Below are 16217 nucleotides of genomic sequence, written 5' to 3' on the forward strand. Positions count from 1 at the left end.
ATTTGAAACACCATACCTTTACAAATATTTGATAAAAAATTAAGCAAGTTACTGAGTGTCGAGTCAAGGGATTAGCAATGCTGTTTATTGTTTGGTGAATAGCTCCATCAAGTGGACAGGGGTATCGAGAGCATACTGTCGGGCCGCATCGCGGCCTGGGACGGCAACCACACCGCCGCTGATCGCAAGGCTCTACAGAGGGTGGTACGCTCAGCCCAACGCACCATCGGGTGCTCACTGTCTGACCTTCAGGACACCTACAACACCAGGTGTCACAGGAAGGCCAAGAAGATCATCGAGGACTTCAGCCCCCCGAGCCACGGCCTGTTCTCCTGGCTTCCATCACTCAGATGCAGGCAGTATAGGGGTATCATGGCAAAAAAAATCTGTGATCATATATCTTAAGACTTTTGTCCATAAAAAAAAAAAACATAGGTCGCTGTGTGCTTTCTTTATTTTCTTTTTGCTGGTCACCACTGAAACACACCAGTAGTCATCTTGTCCGGCCATTGACCTTTCACCTTTGGGCCTAGGGTCACAGGCTGTTGTCGTGCCCGGGGGTCCAGGGGAGGTGAGAAGGGAAGAGCAGGCCTCTCTCCTGGGCGTGGTGTCTCCAGCGGTCCTCGTCTCCCTTATGGGTCAGGTACTGGCAGCCCATCCTCTGCTCAAACTCCCTCAGGTCACACCACAACTGGAAGTCCTGGGGTGTTAAGGTCATGGTTTTGGTTAAGAATAGGGTTATGGTAAATGGTTAAGAGAAGGGTTGGGATAGGGTTATGGTAAATGGTTAGGAGAAGGGTTGGGATAGGGTTATGGTAAATGGTTAGGAGAAGGGTTGGGATAGGGTTATGGTAAATGGTTAGGAGAAGGGTTGGGATAGGGTTAGGGTATGTGTTAGAGTTATGGCTAGGGTCTCTTGGTCCTCCTACCCCTACGGGTGGTCAGCTGCCACTCAGCCCAGTAAAATCCCTTCTCTGTCCTGATACACCAATGGTGGAACAAGTTTCCCCATGAGGCTAGGAGAGCAGAGCCCCTGGCATCTTCAGAAAACATCTGAATCCCTACCTCTACACACAGTATCCTGAATAACCCCCCAGCCTGTCAGTGATTGTCCATTCATACAGGTTGAGGTCTCTTACCTGCAGCCAGGCGTGTCCCAGGGCCTTCCCCACGCTGAACCTACGTCTCACTGACACCTGGAGCAGGTTGTTGATCAGACTCACCGCTACAGAGACAGAGAGAGAGAGAGAGAGAGAGGAGAGGCAATGTCAGCCCTGAATGCTCATTCATTGGCCTCTGCTCCCCGCCTTTGACAAAACACTAGGGGAAAACTCTGCTCACCCTCTAGTGAGATGTTAGACCAGAGCAGACGGGGGTACATGAAGGTAGCGTTGGTGATCTGCTGACTGATGTCCTCATCCTCGTTGAAGGGGAACGTTCCGCTCAGGCTGACGTACAGGACCACGCCCACAGCCCACATGTCCAGCGAACGGTTGTAACCATGGATACTGATGACCTCGGGCGCCAGGTAGGCCGGCGTGCCCACCACTGAGCGGCGGAAAGACTTCTCGCCGATGATTCGGGCGAAGCCAAAGTCACACAGCTTAACCTGGGAGGAAGGAGGAGAGGAGTCGGCGTAAAGTCTGATGTGGAAGGATTATTAACCAAGTAGAGAGTCTCACAGACAAACTGAGGGTGATTGACAAGTGTACACACACCGACCTGAGGGAAAGGATCTGGGGAGGCCACCAATACATTCTCAGGTTTCAGGTCACAGTGAGCAATGTGTTTGAAGTGCAGGTAGCGCAGGGCCTCTAGAATCTACACACACACACACACACACATATGCAGAAAATTATAACAGACAAGTATTATAAAAGTACTACTTTTCCCCAGAACTACTTCAGTACCGCAGACCGTTGAAGAAATAATCAGTGTTCCCTTGCTACGTGACCAGTACCTGTGTAACCAGGAAGCGTGTCGTGCGCTCTGGAAGACGGCCCTTTTCATTGGACAGAATCATCTCCAACATGTCTCCATGGAGCTTCTCCATGACAACGAAGACATGCTCCAGGGTCTCAAACATTCCCTCCAGTAGAACTACACCCAGGTGAGACAGATTCTGGACACACACACAATGGATTTTTTATTTATTGAACCTTCATTGAACTAGGCAAATCAGTTACAATGACGGCCTACACCGGCCAAACCCAGATGACACTGGGCCAATTGTGCACCACCCTATGGGACTCTCAAACACGGCCGGTTGTGAAACAGCCTGGATTCGAACCAGGGTGTGACGCCTCAAGCACTGAGATGCAGTCCGACCGCTGCGCCACTCGGGAGCCATGTTTTTATTTTATTTAACCATTATTTAACTTGGCAAGTCAGTAAAGAACAAATTCTTATTCACAATGACGGCCTAGGAACAGTGGGTTAACTGCCTTGTTCAGGGGCAGAACGACAGATTTGTACCTTGTCAGCTAGGGGATTTGAACTTGCAACCTTCCGGTTACTGGTCCAACGCTCTACCCTGCCGCCCCAAAATGTTCATTTCAAATACTCTAACTCCCTGTAATACAAATTGAATCCAAACACACAGATCCTTCACCTGTAGAATTGCCTGCTCGTTCCTCAACTGTCTCTCCTGTTTGGTTGGGAAACGGGTTTTGTCGATGACCTTGATGGCCACTGGGTGACCAGACTGTCTGTGGGTGCCTGGGGACGAGAGTAGACTCTCAGCTAGCCATCTAATACAATGATAATACAGTATATCATCTGAATAGAAGAAACTAAATGTTCCTAACAGGTAACAGTATAGAAAGGATCTATTCTAGTGTAACGTATCATATCTAGAGTGATGTCAAACCCACCTCCATACACCACTCCAAACTGTCCTGAACCAAGCACCTCATCGGTGAAGATCTGATACACTGAACTGATGTCCTGAAATACACACACACATACAGTGTTAGTTACTCATCTATCCATTTCAGACAAACGCAACGAGTCTTTGAGAGTTCATACACAATATAGATCCATTACCCTCCATCCTACCAACCCCTCCCACTTACCAGTTTCTCTCCACTCTGCGGTCCATGGTCTATAACAGAAAGAGTATTCTTTCATCAAAAGTTAAGGAATATGAGCATGGACATGAACTAAATCTAACATCCCTTACGATGACAGCTTTACTTCAAAATCTTTATGCAAACCATGTGAGAGACCATCCCTTGGCATGTCACAGAGATATGGAGAGTTTGAACAACAGTGACACAGGATGCCATGGTGGAGAGTCGGGGTGCTCACAGAGGGTTCAGACAGAAACCTCAATGACCAAATTGTCGAAATACATTACTCGGATGTCACTCATTTGCATGTCTCAGAACAATACGACACCACAGAGTTTCTAAACCCAGAGGTGCAACATTGTGAGGCTACCGGGAACATTTGTGAAACAGACCACGCAGACCAGGCTGAGTTTCAAGAGGATCAAAAACGCAATGTATAGCAGGGATAAATTGTGACTGACTGACTGATCTACAAATAATAACTAGTCGTTATTTATGAGGTGATTTGTAGATCAGTCATTCGGCAGTCACCTGCAGTCCTCGAACACAGCCATTGAGAGAAGTGACACATGCTTCCTTAATTTCAAATGTTCTCAAAATCTAAAGGCATGACCTAGATTCCAATGTCTTACGTAGTTTAACATGTTATTAAGGTTTGCCGTGTTCGCGGTTTTCCTGTACATTGTTCTACTTTGAAAACGATATCGCAGGTGAGCATATATGGGTTGCGGTTTTTGGGGCTACTTCTATATTGCACTGCGGCCGCCACGGCATCTCTTTAAAAAAAAATCATCTATGAATTTCACTGTGACCAACTGCTGCTGACTACCAGGCAGTGAGGCATATGAGGCAGGCTGCTGCTGACTACCAGGCAGTCAGGCATATGAGGCAGGCTGCTGCTGACTCCCAGGCAGTGAGGCATATGAGGCAGGCTGCTGCTGACTACCAGGCAGTGAGGCATATGAGGCAGGCTGCTGCTGACTACCAGGCAGTCAGGCATATGAGGCAGGCTGCTGCTGACTACCAGGCAGTGAGGCATATGAGGCAGGCTGCTGCTGAGAGTTAGTGAGTGGTGGCGGGGAAGGAGCTTCATGTACAATCAGTGGAAGTGAGGGGCGAACCGGGGGGAGTGTGTGTGGTACAGTCGAGAGAGTGTACCATGAATTCAACAACGAACAGCAGCGCTAGATAGCTACATACTTCTCCTTCAAAATGATGTGCTTCTTTCTTTGTATCCTGACCGCCCCCAGTCCTACCAATATTTAAAGCCAACACAGGAAGGGAGAGAAACTGACAAATAATCGTCCAATAGTTTCAGAGAGGATCGAACAATGTGCTTCCTCTGTGTATGTATCCAGCTAACTAGCAAACATTGGGCAGAAAGTTGAAGTCAGAGGAACGAACCGGTTTGACGCGCCAGTTTACTGGCAAGATACGATTCTACTGTCAGAATGCCAGGTAAATGTGCAAAATATCGCAAAGACTGGGAAAGAGAACGGGATATAAAGGAATGGACTAAGAGCACCTCAGGAGATGACAGACAAGCTTACGGTGTGTAACGTTATTGCAAAAAAAATCGAGTCCATCACGCCGATCTTAATTCTCATGCACAACCGGAGAACCACAAGAGAAATGCGGCTCCATTTTCTAATTCAAGAACATTGTCTGGCACAGGAACTACATTTGTACGAGAGAATAACACAGTTAAACGATCAGAGTTACAGATGGCTGCACATATTACATGTCGCTCCAGCATTGCAACTGTGGATCACCTGGGATGTGTTGTTGAAGACATTGCTAAGAGCTCATAAATGCATTTATAGGGCCTGAGCTAATAAAGGACATTGGGAATGAGTCTTACTCATTGATGAAAGTCACAAGCAAGAAGCAACTGTGTGGTGATAAGATACCACAGCAATAAACTCTCAAATCATAAGCACATTTGGAGAAATAATCAACATTCCAGCTGGTAATTCAATGACCATTACCATTGCCTTGTTCCAGTTTCTTGATGAAAATAAATTGCCCATTGACATCTGTCTGTTCCTCTACTCTCTGTCTCTCATGTGGTGATGGGGAATGGCAGCAGCACAAACAGGCATGGGGATCACCAGCATGTACCTCCTTGGGCCCCTCACTGGCTGGAACCCTGTTGCTGAGGGTCCCCACCTCTTAATCATTCACTATCAATCATTTGGTTTGATTAACCGTATTGAGATTGTCATTGCGGAGAAACCTATTGAATAATTGTGCTAACTTCTCTCTAGCTGCTGAAAAAAAAAAAGCCGTAGTTTTCAGTCCTTATTTTACCTCGTAAAAAAAGTGACATACTAACGTTTTCATTTTCATCAACAACTTTATATGGATGGAGTGCATTTGATTTGACGGCCTGTACATGTGCAGTTCGCCGCGAGTCGACCGTTAGACCCGATGACATGTTTATGCACATGAGTTTAGCTGGCCAACGTCGCCATGACATCGCCTACAAGTGTGATTCTGCCCATCTTTATACGGTACTGTCTTTGACTACACTTATACCACAGTCCAAACATGCTAGCTAACTCTCTGACTCACCCTGTCCCTGTTTGCCCGCCTGCCCTCTGCTCTGGACGGGCATCAGAGCCTGGCGTACTGCGGTCTCCCAGGCCTGCGCGTCCCTGCCCGCCAGCACACAGTATACCAGCGTGCCCGTCACCACCTCGAACGAGTGCGCACTGTTGTCTGGCAACAAGGGGCCAGACAGTTGAGCGTGGCCTCGCACCTGCAGCACGTTAGACAGAGGAAGCTCCTAGAGATGGAGGGAGGGAAGACGGGAAGGAGAATGGATGAAAATATAAGGAAAAGGCTGAGACATGGGATACTTTTATTTAACTAGGCAAGTCAGTTAAGATCAAATTCTTATTTACTATGACGGCCTACCCCGGCCTAACCCAGACGACGCTGGGCCAATGGGACTCCCAATCACGGCCGTTTGTGATACAGCCTGAAATCAAACCAGGGTCTGTAGTGAGACCTCTAGCACTGAGATGCAGTGCCTTAGACCGCTGCGCCACTCGGGAGCCCAAAATAAGGAACGGTGGAAGACAGAAAAAAACATTTGTTGATGTTGATATTCTATTTGGCCACTAGAGGTCAGTACTGTCGTGTTGAGGTGACTGACTGGCCTTGGTTTAGTAAACGCTAGATGATTCTCATCCCATGTAACTTTTTTAATGTTTTATTTGACCTTTATTTAACTAGGCAAGTCAGTTAAGAACAAATTATTATTTACAATGACGGCCTACCAAAAGGCCTCCTGCAGGGATGGAGGCTTGGATTAAAAATAAATTAAATAAAAATATAGGATAAAACACATCACGACCTAAGACAACAACATAGCATGGCAGCAACACATGACAACACAGTATGGTAGCAACACAACATGGTAGCAGCACAAAACATGGTACAAAAATGGTTGGGCACAGACAACAGCACAAAGGGCTGCAGTAGATATCTCAGATAGGGGCAGTGAGGTCTGAGGCTAAGCAATAACCAGTGACCTACCTTGTAGTACTTGGTGCTTGTCTCATTCTGATACAGAGTAATATTCTTCCAGTCCAATATCCAGTAATGACGTTTCCTCTGACAAAAACAATAGGAAAGTATGTTATGGGTGTTCTCTGTCTCTCTCTGTGTGTGTGTGTGTATATATTATTGAGTGCTGCCTTATGGGGCTCCCAATCAAATCCGGTTGTGATACAGCCTGGAATCAAACCAGGGTCTGAAGTGATGCCTCTAGCACTAAGATGCAGTGCCTTAGACCGCTGTGCCACTTGGGAGCCCTCTTTTGTTTTAGGCAAAGACCCAAAACATCCACATCAAATTCATATTTGTCTTGATGAAATAACAATGGAAAACAACCACTTTCTGTGTAGTTTTCATTTACCATCCTTACAAACCACTTAAAGTAAATGTACGTTACTGTATTGTATATAGGCTGGTCATCTAGGTTAGGACCTTAGAACCTTGCTCTGGTTAAAGAGAGTCTAGTAAAATAAATTAATAGACCATTTCAGTTCACATAGAAATAAGTTACATTTACAAATACATGGATTTTATATTTTGCACTGGGCCTTTACTGGTCCTGTATTAGCAGACCGATGTAGACATCTTCAGCGCGGGCAAAACAAATGTTCTTCTGCATCCCCCCTCCCAACTCCGCAGCTACTGTGTGTGTGTGTTCTCACCAGAGTGTCGGTGTTGGTGTGATGCAGTAGCCAGCCCTCTCTCAGGACTCCACTGGCCCTTCTCTTAGTGTGACGAACTGATTGGACCACCCGCATCAGAGGAATATAACTACTGAAACACGGACTGGGAGAGAGAGGGGGGGGTGGAGGGAGAGGGAAGGATGGAGAGATAGGGGGGGTGGAGGGGGAGGGATGGAGGGAGAGGGAAGGATGGAGAGATAGGGAGGAGGGGGGCGAGGGAGGGGGGGATGAAAGAGGGAGAGAGAACTATTACAACTTCAGTTGACAGACACTGATGTACTATACTCTATCATAAGTAAGTAATCATCAAAACTCAAAGTGGAAACATACTGAACTTTACATCCTATCAAAGCCCAGCATTTTGTTATCCCTCTTACGTGATTGGTGGCTGGTGTCCCACCTCCTTGATCTCAGCGAATGGGTCCTCAGTAGACGGCTCATCGTCATGGTCTTCTAGTGATGTCATACTGCATCTCATATGCTCCTCCTCTGTGTCGTCCTTATAGCCCAGACTGGCCACGGAGTCTGTGTAACATCTTTACTGCATCAATACTAAACCACAACACTAAACCGCTACACTAAACCGCAACACTAAACCGCAATACAAAACCGCAACACTAAACCACTATACAAAACCACAACACTAAACCACTATACTAAACCACAACACTAAACCACAACACTAAACCACTATACTAAACCGCAATACTAAACCACAACACTAAACCGCAATATTAAACCACTACTAAACCGCAATACTAAACTGTCACTGAATAAGTAAATACAGTACACAGTGAATTACATATGCAGTTTTTCTTCCATCTTTAAAGCATTAGGAATAGTTAACATTTAAGGCCATTATGTTTGTCATTGTCTCGCACCTCCTTCCCCATTGGCGTTCGTCCTCACTCCAGGGCAGTCAGCGGGGACCAGGGAGGACTCACAGCGACGATGGCAGTTCAGCTTACAGTCTATATATATATATATATGAATGAGAGAGAGTGAGAGATCAACTTCAGTACATAGACTACTGACACAGCTGTAACACAAGATCTGGAATCTGACCAAAAGTGATTGACATACCTGCTTCAGAAACGTATGATTAGAAAAAGCATCATACATGTATTTATTACCCCAGTGACCAACCTCCTAATCTGAACTATGACCTTCAACCCCTGACCTCAGGCCCCTCTCACCAGAGCACTGCAGGCCCTGACGGAACAGGCCCTTAAGGAGGTGGTAGCAGTGTTGGCACACGGTGGGCTTGGTGTAGCTGTGGGTGTGGAAGGTGTGTGGCACCCTGGCCCTGCCCGCCACGCCACCCTTTCCCTGGACCACCCCCAGCCACACCGGTTGATCTGCCCACGACGGAGGTCTGGGCCTGGGCTTGAACATACTGATCTGGAAGAGGGAGAGAGGGGGAAATGGAGAGAGGGGGGAGAGAGAGAATAACAAAGATTTCATGTCAGATTTTAGAATCACACACATAAATGTCACTTAAACAGCGGAATGGATTCAGGCCCATAATAACTGGTGCTGACCTCCTCCATACTGCCCCCTGCAGGTGTGGAGAGGGAGTGTGTCCGGGGCCTGGCAGGGGGGAATAAGGACAGGCTGGGGCCACACACACGACGGCGTGCACGGCTACAGTCACTAGGCAACTGCAGCGCACAGCGCTTATGAAAGTCTAACCCGCAACCTACAGAGACGAGAGAGATGTGAGACATAATTAAGACAATCTATTTAGGTAAAATGGTAGATACGACAAAGAATTCAACACAATTCACCATGAAATGAATAGTGAAGGTTCTTACTGCGATTAATGACATGAAGGACCAATTATTACTGTATCTACTTCCTTACCTTCACATTTTAACCCTTGACGTACCAACCCCCACAGCATCTCCCCACAGTGATGACAGAAGGTGGGGGTGCGATATGATTGGACAGCCAGGGAGTGTGGACGGATCTTTATCCCCGTCACAGTAGCTGATCCTGAGTCAGATCAGAAAGAGCAGATATTCAATCACTTTATCTGGACACTTAACGTACTACATTTCAGTACATTCAATGAACCATATGTGGGCCCTGGTCATAAGTAGTGCACTACAAAGGGAATAGGGTGCCATTTGGGACACAACCCCAGTCTGACCTGAGAGGATGATCTCTATGAGGTCGCCGTCCAGCAGTGCATCCTGGTCCGTGAGTCTGTGGAGGAGATGTTCCGAGCCTGTCTGGTGTCTGAACAGGAGGACCTTCTCCCCAACACCCACCACACTACAGTCTGGAGCCTGCAGTACACAGAACATGACCATTCAGTTAGTCAATAAATCTATACATCGGCTGATCGATCAATCAAGGCAGAGCAGGAGAGACAGATTATAGAGGAGGTCTGTCTGGTTAGCATCATCGAAAGCATGCAGACAGACGTTGGCATTGAGGGAGGGGTAGGCCATTATAGAGAGAGACTGGTCACGGAACAACGTGAGCGCTGTCGTTAGGGGCGGCAGGTAGCCTATTGGTTAGAGCGTTGGGCCAGGAACCGAAAGGTTGCTTGATAGAATCCCCGAGCTGACAAGGTAAATATCTGTCGTTCTGCCCCTGACTATGGCAGTTAACCCACTGTTCCTAGGCCGTCATTGTAGATAAGAATTTGTTCTTAACTGACTTGCCTGGTTAAATAAAAGGTTAAATAAAAAAAATAAGAAAATAGATTTTCAAATGAGATGGAAACAAGTGTGAGTGTGTGTTTGTTTGGGTGTTTGTTCCTATAGACAGGAGAAGTGCAATGATCTGAGAGATACAGATTATTCACACAAACCGCATACAAGTTCTCACACAAAGACTACACGGGCCAACTGACCTGCTGCCTGGAAACAGTCAGAAGATCAAAGGATAAGGGGGCTGATTTGAGCGAGACAGGCACGGTGGTGTGTGTGTGTGTGTGTGTGTGTGGAAGGCTGTGGTTGGAAAGTTAGCTGCAGACACAGCTAAACCACACGGCAGCCCCTCTGGCTGATGAAGTAACATGGCCATCTCTCACAGAGGTGAGGTAGAGACAGAGGGGGGGGGGGGGGGGGGGACCAGGAACAACCTGAAGTCTAATTATTCATATACAGTATACATGAATTGGCATAAACACTAGAACAACAGCCCCCCTGGTCTCACTCTTAACGACACAGAAATAAAATGCCTCCTGTATGCAGATGGCCTGGTGCTACTGTCCTCCACAAAAGAGGTGTTACACCAACAATTAGATCATCTGCAAACAGTTGTCAGACCTGGGCCCTAACAGTCAATCTCAAAAAGACAAAAATTATGATTTTCCAGAACCGATCCGGTGGGTTTTCTATGGCATTAAAAATATCTATTAAATGAAACATACCAATTAGGATCTGGCTCAAAATATTCAACTCAATACTATCAGAGGAAAGCCCTAAAAATGGTCGAAGACTCCAGCCACCCTAGTCATAGACTGTTCTCTCTGCTACCGCACGGCAAGCGGTACCGTATCACCATGTCTAGGTCCAAAAGGCTTCTAAACAACTTCTATCCCCCAAGCCATAAGACTCCTGAACATCTAATCGAATGGCTAACCAGACTATTTGCATTAAGACTGCATTGTTGGTTAAGGGCTCATAAGTAAGCATTTCACTGTAATACCTGTTGTATTTGGAGCATGTTACTAATAAAATTTGATTGAATTTGAATCAGCCCAATTCCTGGTTCTGCTTATCCTAAAAAGAGACAACAAATGTCCTTCACCAGCCAGCTGTTTCTGAGGCTCGGTTCACTAACCACTACCAACGCAACAAAGCCTCAGGCACTCACAATCTGGCCCAACAAAGCCTCAGGCACTCACAATCTGGCCCAACAAAGCCTCAGGCACTCACAATCTGGCCCAACAAAGCCTCAGGCACTCACAATCTGGCCCAACAAAGCCTCAGGCACTCACAACCTGGCCCAACAAAGCCTCAGGCACTCACAACCTGGCCCAACAAAGCCTCAGGCACTCACAACCTGGCCCAACAAAGCCTCAGGCACTCACAACCTGGCCCAACAAAGCCTCAGGCACTCACAACCTGGCCCAACAAAGCCTCAGGCACTCACAACCTGGCCCAACCACAAAAAAAATCAAAGTAAACTTTAATGCTATTTGACCACTGCGACTGAAAACCGAGGAAAACACTATGTACAGACTCAGTGAGCACAGCACTGTCCATAGACCGGTCGTCGCAGGCACATCTGGCTGCCCAGAGAGGACAGGATGTGCTCATTCTGCACACAGGAAGAGATGGAGACAGCTGCATTTTCTGTCAAACTGTGACAGATATTCTGACATAAGAAATATATTATTCTCCAAAAATTATTTAAAAAAATATGAAGAATTCGCAAAAAACTTAAATGATGAAGACAAACTTAAATACAAAACTTGGTGAAAAAAAACTAAATGCTTTGTTTTAATCAGCCAAATGTGTGGCCTCCTGCCACAACCTGAGGGACAGACAGTGAGAAGAAGAGTGGGATTATTCTTTATTAATATGTGTTGGAAATGCTGTTACATGTTACAAATGACAAACAGTCTAGTATATGTTGGTCTTTGACCATCGTTGCTATATATTTACTTTGACAAGGTGTTTTCTTTCCATGTCCATAAAGTATACTGAACTGAATTAACAGAGACAGAGAGAAACAGAGAGATGGAGAGCCCGAAAGAGAAAGATTATATATATAGCCACTGTATGGTATCACAACGATAGTCAGAGTAGTTGGCTAAAATAAAACACACAGGTCTGGGACTGAGTGTACAAAACATTAGGAACACCAGCTCTTCCCATGACAGACTTACCAGGTTAATCCTGGTGAAAGCTATGATCCCTTATTGATGTCACTTGTTAAATCCACTTCAAGTCAATGTAGATGAAGGGGAGGAGACAGGTTAAAGAAGAATCATTTTTAAACTGAGGCAATTGAGACATGGATTGTGTATTTATAAAATACATTTTTTATCCGATCAGCTAATCGATCGCTGCAGCTGTACATAGCCCATCTGTAAATAGCCCATCCAATCTACCTACCTCATCCGCATATTGTTTTTATTTACTTTCTGCTCTTTTGCACACCAGTATTTCTACTTGCACATCAATCACTCCAGTGTTCATTTTCTAAATTATATTTACTTGCTACTATGGCATATTTATTGCCTTACCTCCTCACCCCATTTTCACACACTGTATAGAGACTTCGTTTTATTTCTATGGTGTTATTGACTGTACGCTTGTTTATTCCATGTGCAACTCTATGTTGTTGTTTGTGTCGCTCTGCTTTGCTTTATCTTGGCCAGGTCGCAGTTGTAAATGAGAACTTTTTCTCAACTAGACTACCTGGTTAAATGAAGGTGAAATAAATAAATATATAAAAAAAGATGCGCCATTCGGAGGGTGATTGGGCAAGACAAAAGATTTAAGAGCCTTTGAATGGGGATGATAGGTGCCAGGCACACCACTCTGTGTCAAGATCTGCAATGCTGCTGGGTTTTTCAAGCTCAACAGTTTCCTTTTTATCAAGAATGGTCCACCACACAAAGGACAACCCAGTGGAATGCTCTCCAATGGGACGAATTGAGGCTGTTCTGAGGGCAAAAGTGGGTGAAACTCGTGTTTTGTACACTCAGTGTCTATACAGTCATCTCCAGAATTATTGGCACAGCTGTTAAAGATGAGCAAAAAAAATGTTGTATAAAATAAAATAAATACAAATACTTAGTTATATTGTATGCTGCAAAACAGTAGAACATTTCATACTAATACATTTGGTCAGAGAAAGAGATTTTGTTTAACAAGTAATATTTTTTATTCTCAAAAAGATGGGTGTCAAATGATTTTCAATACTTTGTGCACCCTCCCCTTGGAAGCGGATAACGGCACTGGGCCTTTTTCTTTGACGTTTTATGAGATTGGAGAACACGTTGGGAGGGAGTTTAAACCATTCCTCCATACAGAATCTTTCCAGATCCTTGATGTCCTTCGACTGCCCTTATGGACTCCCCTCTTCAATTCAAACTAAAGGTTTTCAATGGGGCTCAAATCCATTGCAAAATGTTGGTTTTGTGGTCAATTAAACATTTCTTGGTGGATTCGGATGCATGCTTGGGGTCCTTGTCTTGTTGGAAGATTCATTTGTGGCCAAGTTTCTGCCTCCTGCCAGCAGCAACCAGGTTTTTGGCTAAAATGTTCTGGTACTCGGTAGAGTTCATGATGACGTTGACCTTAACAAGGGCGCTAGGACCAGTGGAATCAAAACAACTTCATGACATCAAATATCCACCACTATATTTTACAGTAGATATGAGGTTATTTTCTGCACATTGCATCCATCTTTCAATGCCAAACCCACTGCTGGTGTGGATGGACAAATACCTCTATTTCTGTCTCATATCACCATAGCGCCAGGTCCAGTGCAGTTTAGCAAGCTCCAGGAGTTTACATTTGTTAATCACTGTAAATAAATGCCTTTTTACTGGCCACCCCCCTGAAGAGCCTATTGCCATGGAGCTGGCATCTAATTGTAGATTAAGAAACTTGGTGACCCCAAGATGAGACCCAGTTCTGTATTTCTCCAACTGCCCTTGGACTTTTCCTTGCTTCCAGAACCATCTTCCTCACTGTGCGTGGGGACAAGATACACAGGCAAGTTTACCACTGTTCAAGTGGTTTTAAACTTCTTAATTGCCGCCTTAATAGTTGAAAGTGATATATATTTTTAGCAAATTTGTTTTGCCCATTGCCTGATTTATGAGGGTCACTAACCATTTTTCTCTCTTCGTTATAACTTAATAGAAAATGACAAGTAAATGTGAAAGTCACCCAGTAAAATACTACTTGAGTAAAAGTCTCAAAATATTGCGTTTTAAATGTACTTAACTATCAAAAGTAAATGTAATTGCTCAAATATAGGTAAGTATCAAAAGTAAAAGAAACATTTATAAAACATTTCTTACATTAAGCTAACCAGACGGCACAATTAAAAACAATGTTTATTGACGGATAGCGAGGGGCACACTCCAACACTCAGACATAATTTACAAAAGAAGCCTGTGTGTTTAGTGAGTCTCCCAGATCAGAGGCAGTAGGGATGGCCAGTGATGTTCTCTTGATAAGTGTGTGAATAGGACTTTTGGGTGTCAGGTAAAATGTATGTAGTAGAAAGTACATTATTTTCTTTAGGAATGTAATGGAGTAAAAGTAAAAGTTGTCAAATATAAATAGTAAAGTAAAGTACAGATACCCCAAAAAACTACTTAAGTACTTTACACCACTGCTTTCCCCGAGGTGATGAATGACAAATGGATTTTACATGTGTGTTAACTCATTTTTTATACCCCAGTGGCACAGGAAACCATGGAAGGCCACAATACAGTTTCTTAAAAAAGTAAAATGTTAATGCAGATTCAATTGTTTGATTTCATCTCTAGGAATCTTTAGTAGTAGCAATAACCTTTACACCTTGCATTTTGGGAAAAAAATGGTTACTTGATAAACAAAATCTACTTTTCTATTTTAGCTTAAAATAATACAATTCTCTCATTTATTTTGAGCATACATTATAGCTCAGTATTTGTATTATTTATTTGATGGTATTTTGTTCTCCTCTTTATCAGGGGTGACAGTACTTTGCGAGGTGATTGCATGTAGGTCTATGTGTTTACCTTGCGTTCTATGATCTCTGCAGCCAGTCTCTTGGCATGGCAGTAGGTGAGCTGCCCCCCAGACACCCGCACCACCTCCCTGAATAGGCCTAGCTGGAACTGGACCAGAGCAGTGCCGAGAGGAGCCTGGAGGAGCCCGGGGGCAGCGGTGTGGGGGGGTCGACCAGGGGTACCAGGGCTGGACTGGGTCATCGACATGCTGGAGAGAGAACCTACAGGTGCAGACAGAGGGACATGGCAGAAAAGCAATAAACAATATATTGATTGGTTTGTTAATGCATCAGACTACTGATTATTGTATATAGCACTGTTTAAATGAAAACAACTGAGGGCATGAATCTACTACACATACAACTGCATGTAGTAGCTGCAAGAAGACGTTTTGCTGGCACTTTAAGCTACGGAGAACATGCATCACTTCTTCAGCTTCCATTAACCTACAGTACATTAGTGATCATTGGTTTCCAAGAGTGAAACAAAAGCTTACTTGATATTCCAGAGTCCATATGGTCCAGCTTACACCTTCCAGGCCTGATCTCCTCTCCTTCAACAGACACCTTAACATCCACTCTTAAAAGTACAGCTACTGTTGTGAACCTTTTCTTTACACTGGTGGGTTTGGTTTCCTCCTGTGAAGCTGTAAGCTTATAACAGTGACAGGAAGCCACGAAGAAACTCACCTCTATGTGGTACATCCTCCACTACTAACACCCTCAGCCCAGGGTGTGAATGAACACACACACACACACACACGTTTATGTGAAATAGATCTGGTAACTTGTGTTCCAGGATGCCCCAGGTCACACATGCAATATCTGTATTTAAAACTAATTTCAAATCAAGCTGTCTCATTGTGTTAAAAGAATGAGGAAACAAACAGATCAGGATCAGCTTGAAAAGTGGAGTTTTTCCTTTATTGAACCTTTAATAAAACATATCCAATGTTGTTGGCCACTAACAATGAGACCCCCCCCCCCCCCCCCACGGATACATTCTAGTTTCCATAGTGACACACTGATTCACAGATGGTGAGGAGGGTGTTCTTACTTCTACATGAACATGTGGTATACATTTGTAGGAGGAGCACTGTTTAGGTTGGTGTGTAAATACAGCATCTACAGAGATCTACAGACTACAGTCCAGTGTTTCAACAGACCTTTACATAGCTAGACAACATGGGTGCTTGCACAT

At 44.7% G+C, this 16217-nt stretch overlaps 1 protein-coding gene across 1 annotated transcript; it reads right to left on the minus strand.

Moving 5' to 3' along the window:
• Positions 1–69: 69 nt before the first annotated feature.
• LOC109906390 (serine/threonine-protein kinase D3) lies at positions 70–15675 on the minus strand. Its single transcript, XM_020504065.2, has 19 exons — positions 15514–15675; positions 15027–15238; positions 9471–9609; positions 9182–9313; positions 8860–9017; positions 8515–8719; positions 8200–8289; positions 7696–7843; positions 7298–7421; positions 6615–6692; positions 5646–5859; positions 3075–3103; positions 2874–2946; positions 2612–2718; positions 1961–2122; positions 1723–1821; positions 1342–1609; positions 1140–1225; positions 70–700 (listed from the first exon to the last, which is right to left on the minus strand). The coding sequence occupies exons 1-19, from the start codon at positions 15530–15532 to the stop codon at positions 536–538; spliced, it is 2508 nt and encodes an 835-aa protein (XP_020359654.2). The 5' UTR covers positions 15533–15675; the 3' UTR covers positions 70–535.
• Positions 15676–16217: the final 542 nt, after the last annotated feature.

The sequence above is a fragment of the Oncorhynchus kisutch genome, linkage group LG16 (genome assembly GCF_002021735.2).
Source record: "Oncorhynchus kisutch isolate 150728-3 linkage group LG16, Okis_V2, whole genome shotgun sequence".
Classification (NCBI taxonomy): domain Eukaryota; kingdom Metazoa; phylum Chordata; class Actinopteri; order Salmoniformes; family Salmonidae; genus Oncorhynchus; species Oncorhynchus kisutch.

Bases quoted from the DNA above. Each gene is read 5' to 3' on its own strand.
- LOC109906390 (XM_020504065.2), bottom strand. The intron at 3,104-5,645 runs GTGAGTCAGAGA...TTTCTGTTATAG, and splicing joins GGCGGGCAAACAGGGACAGG to ACCATGGACCGCAGAGTGGA. The intron at 1,822-1,960 runs GTACTGGTCACG...GTGTGTGTGTAG, and splicing joins CACGCTTCCTGGTTACACAG to ATTCTAGAGGCCCTGCGCTA.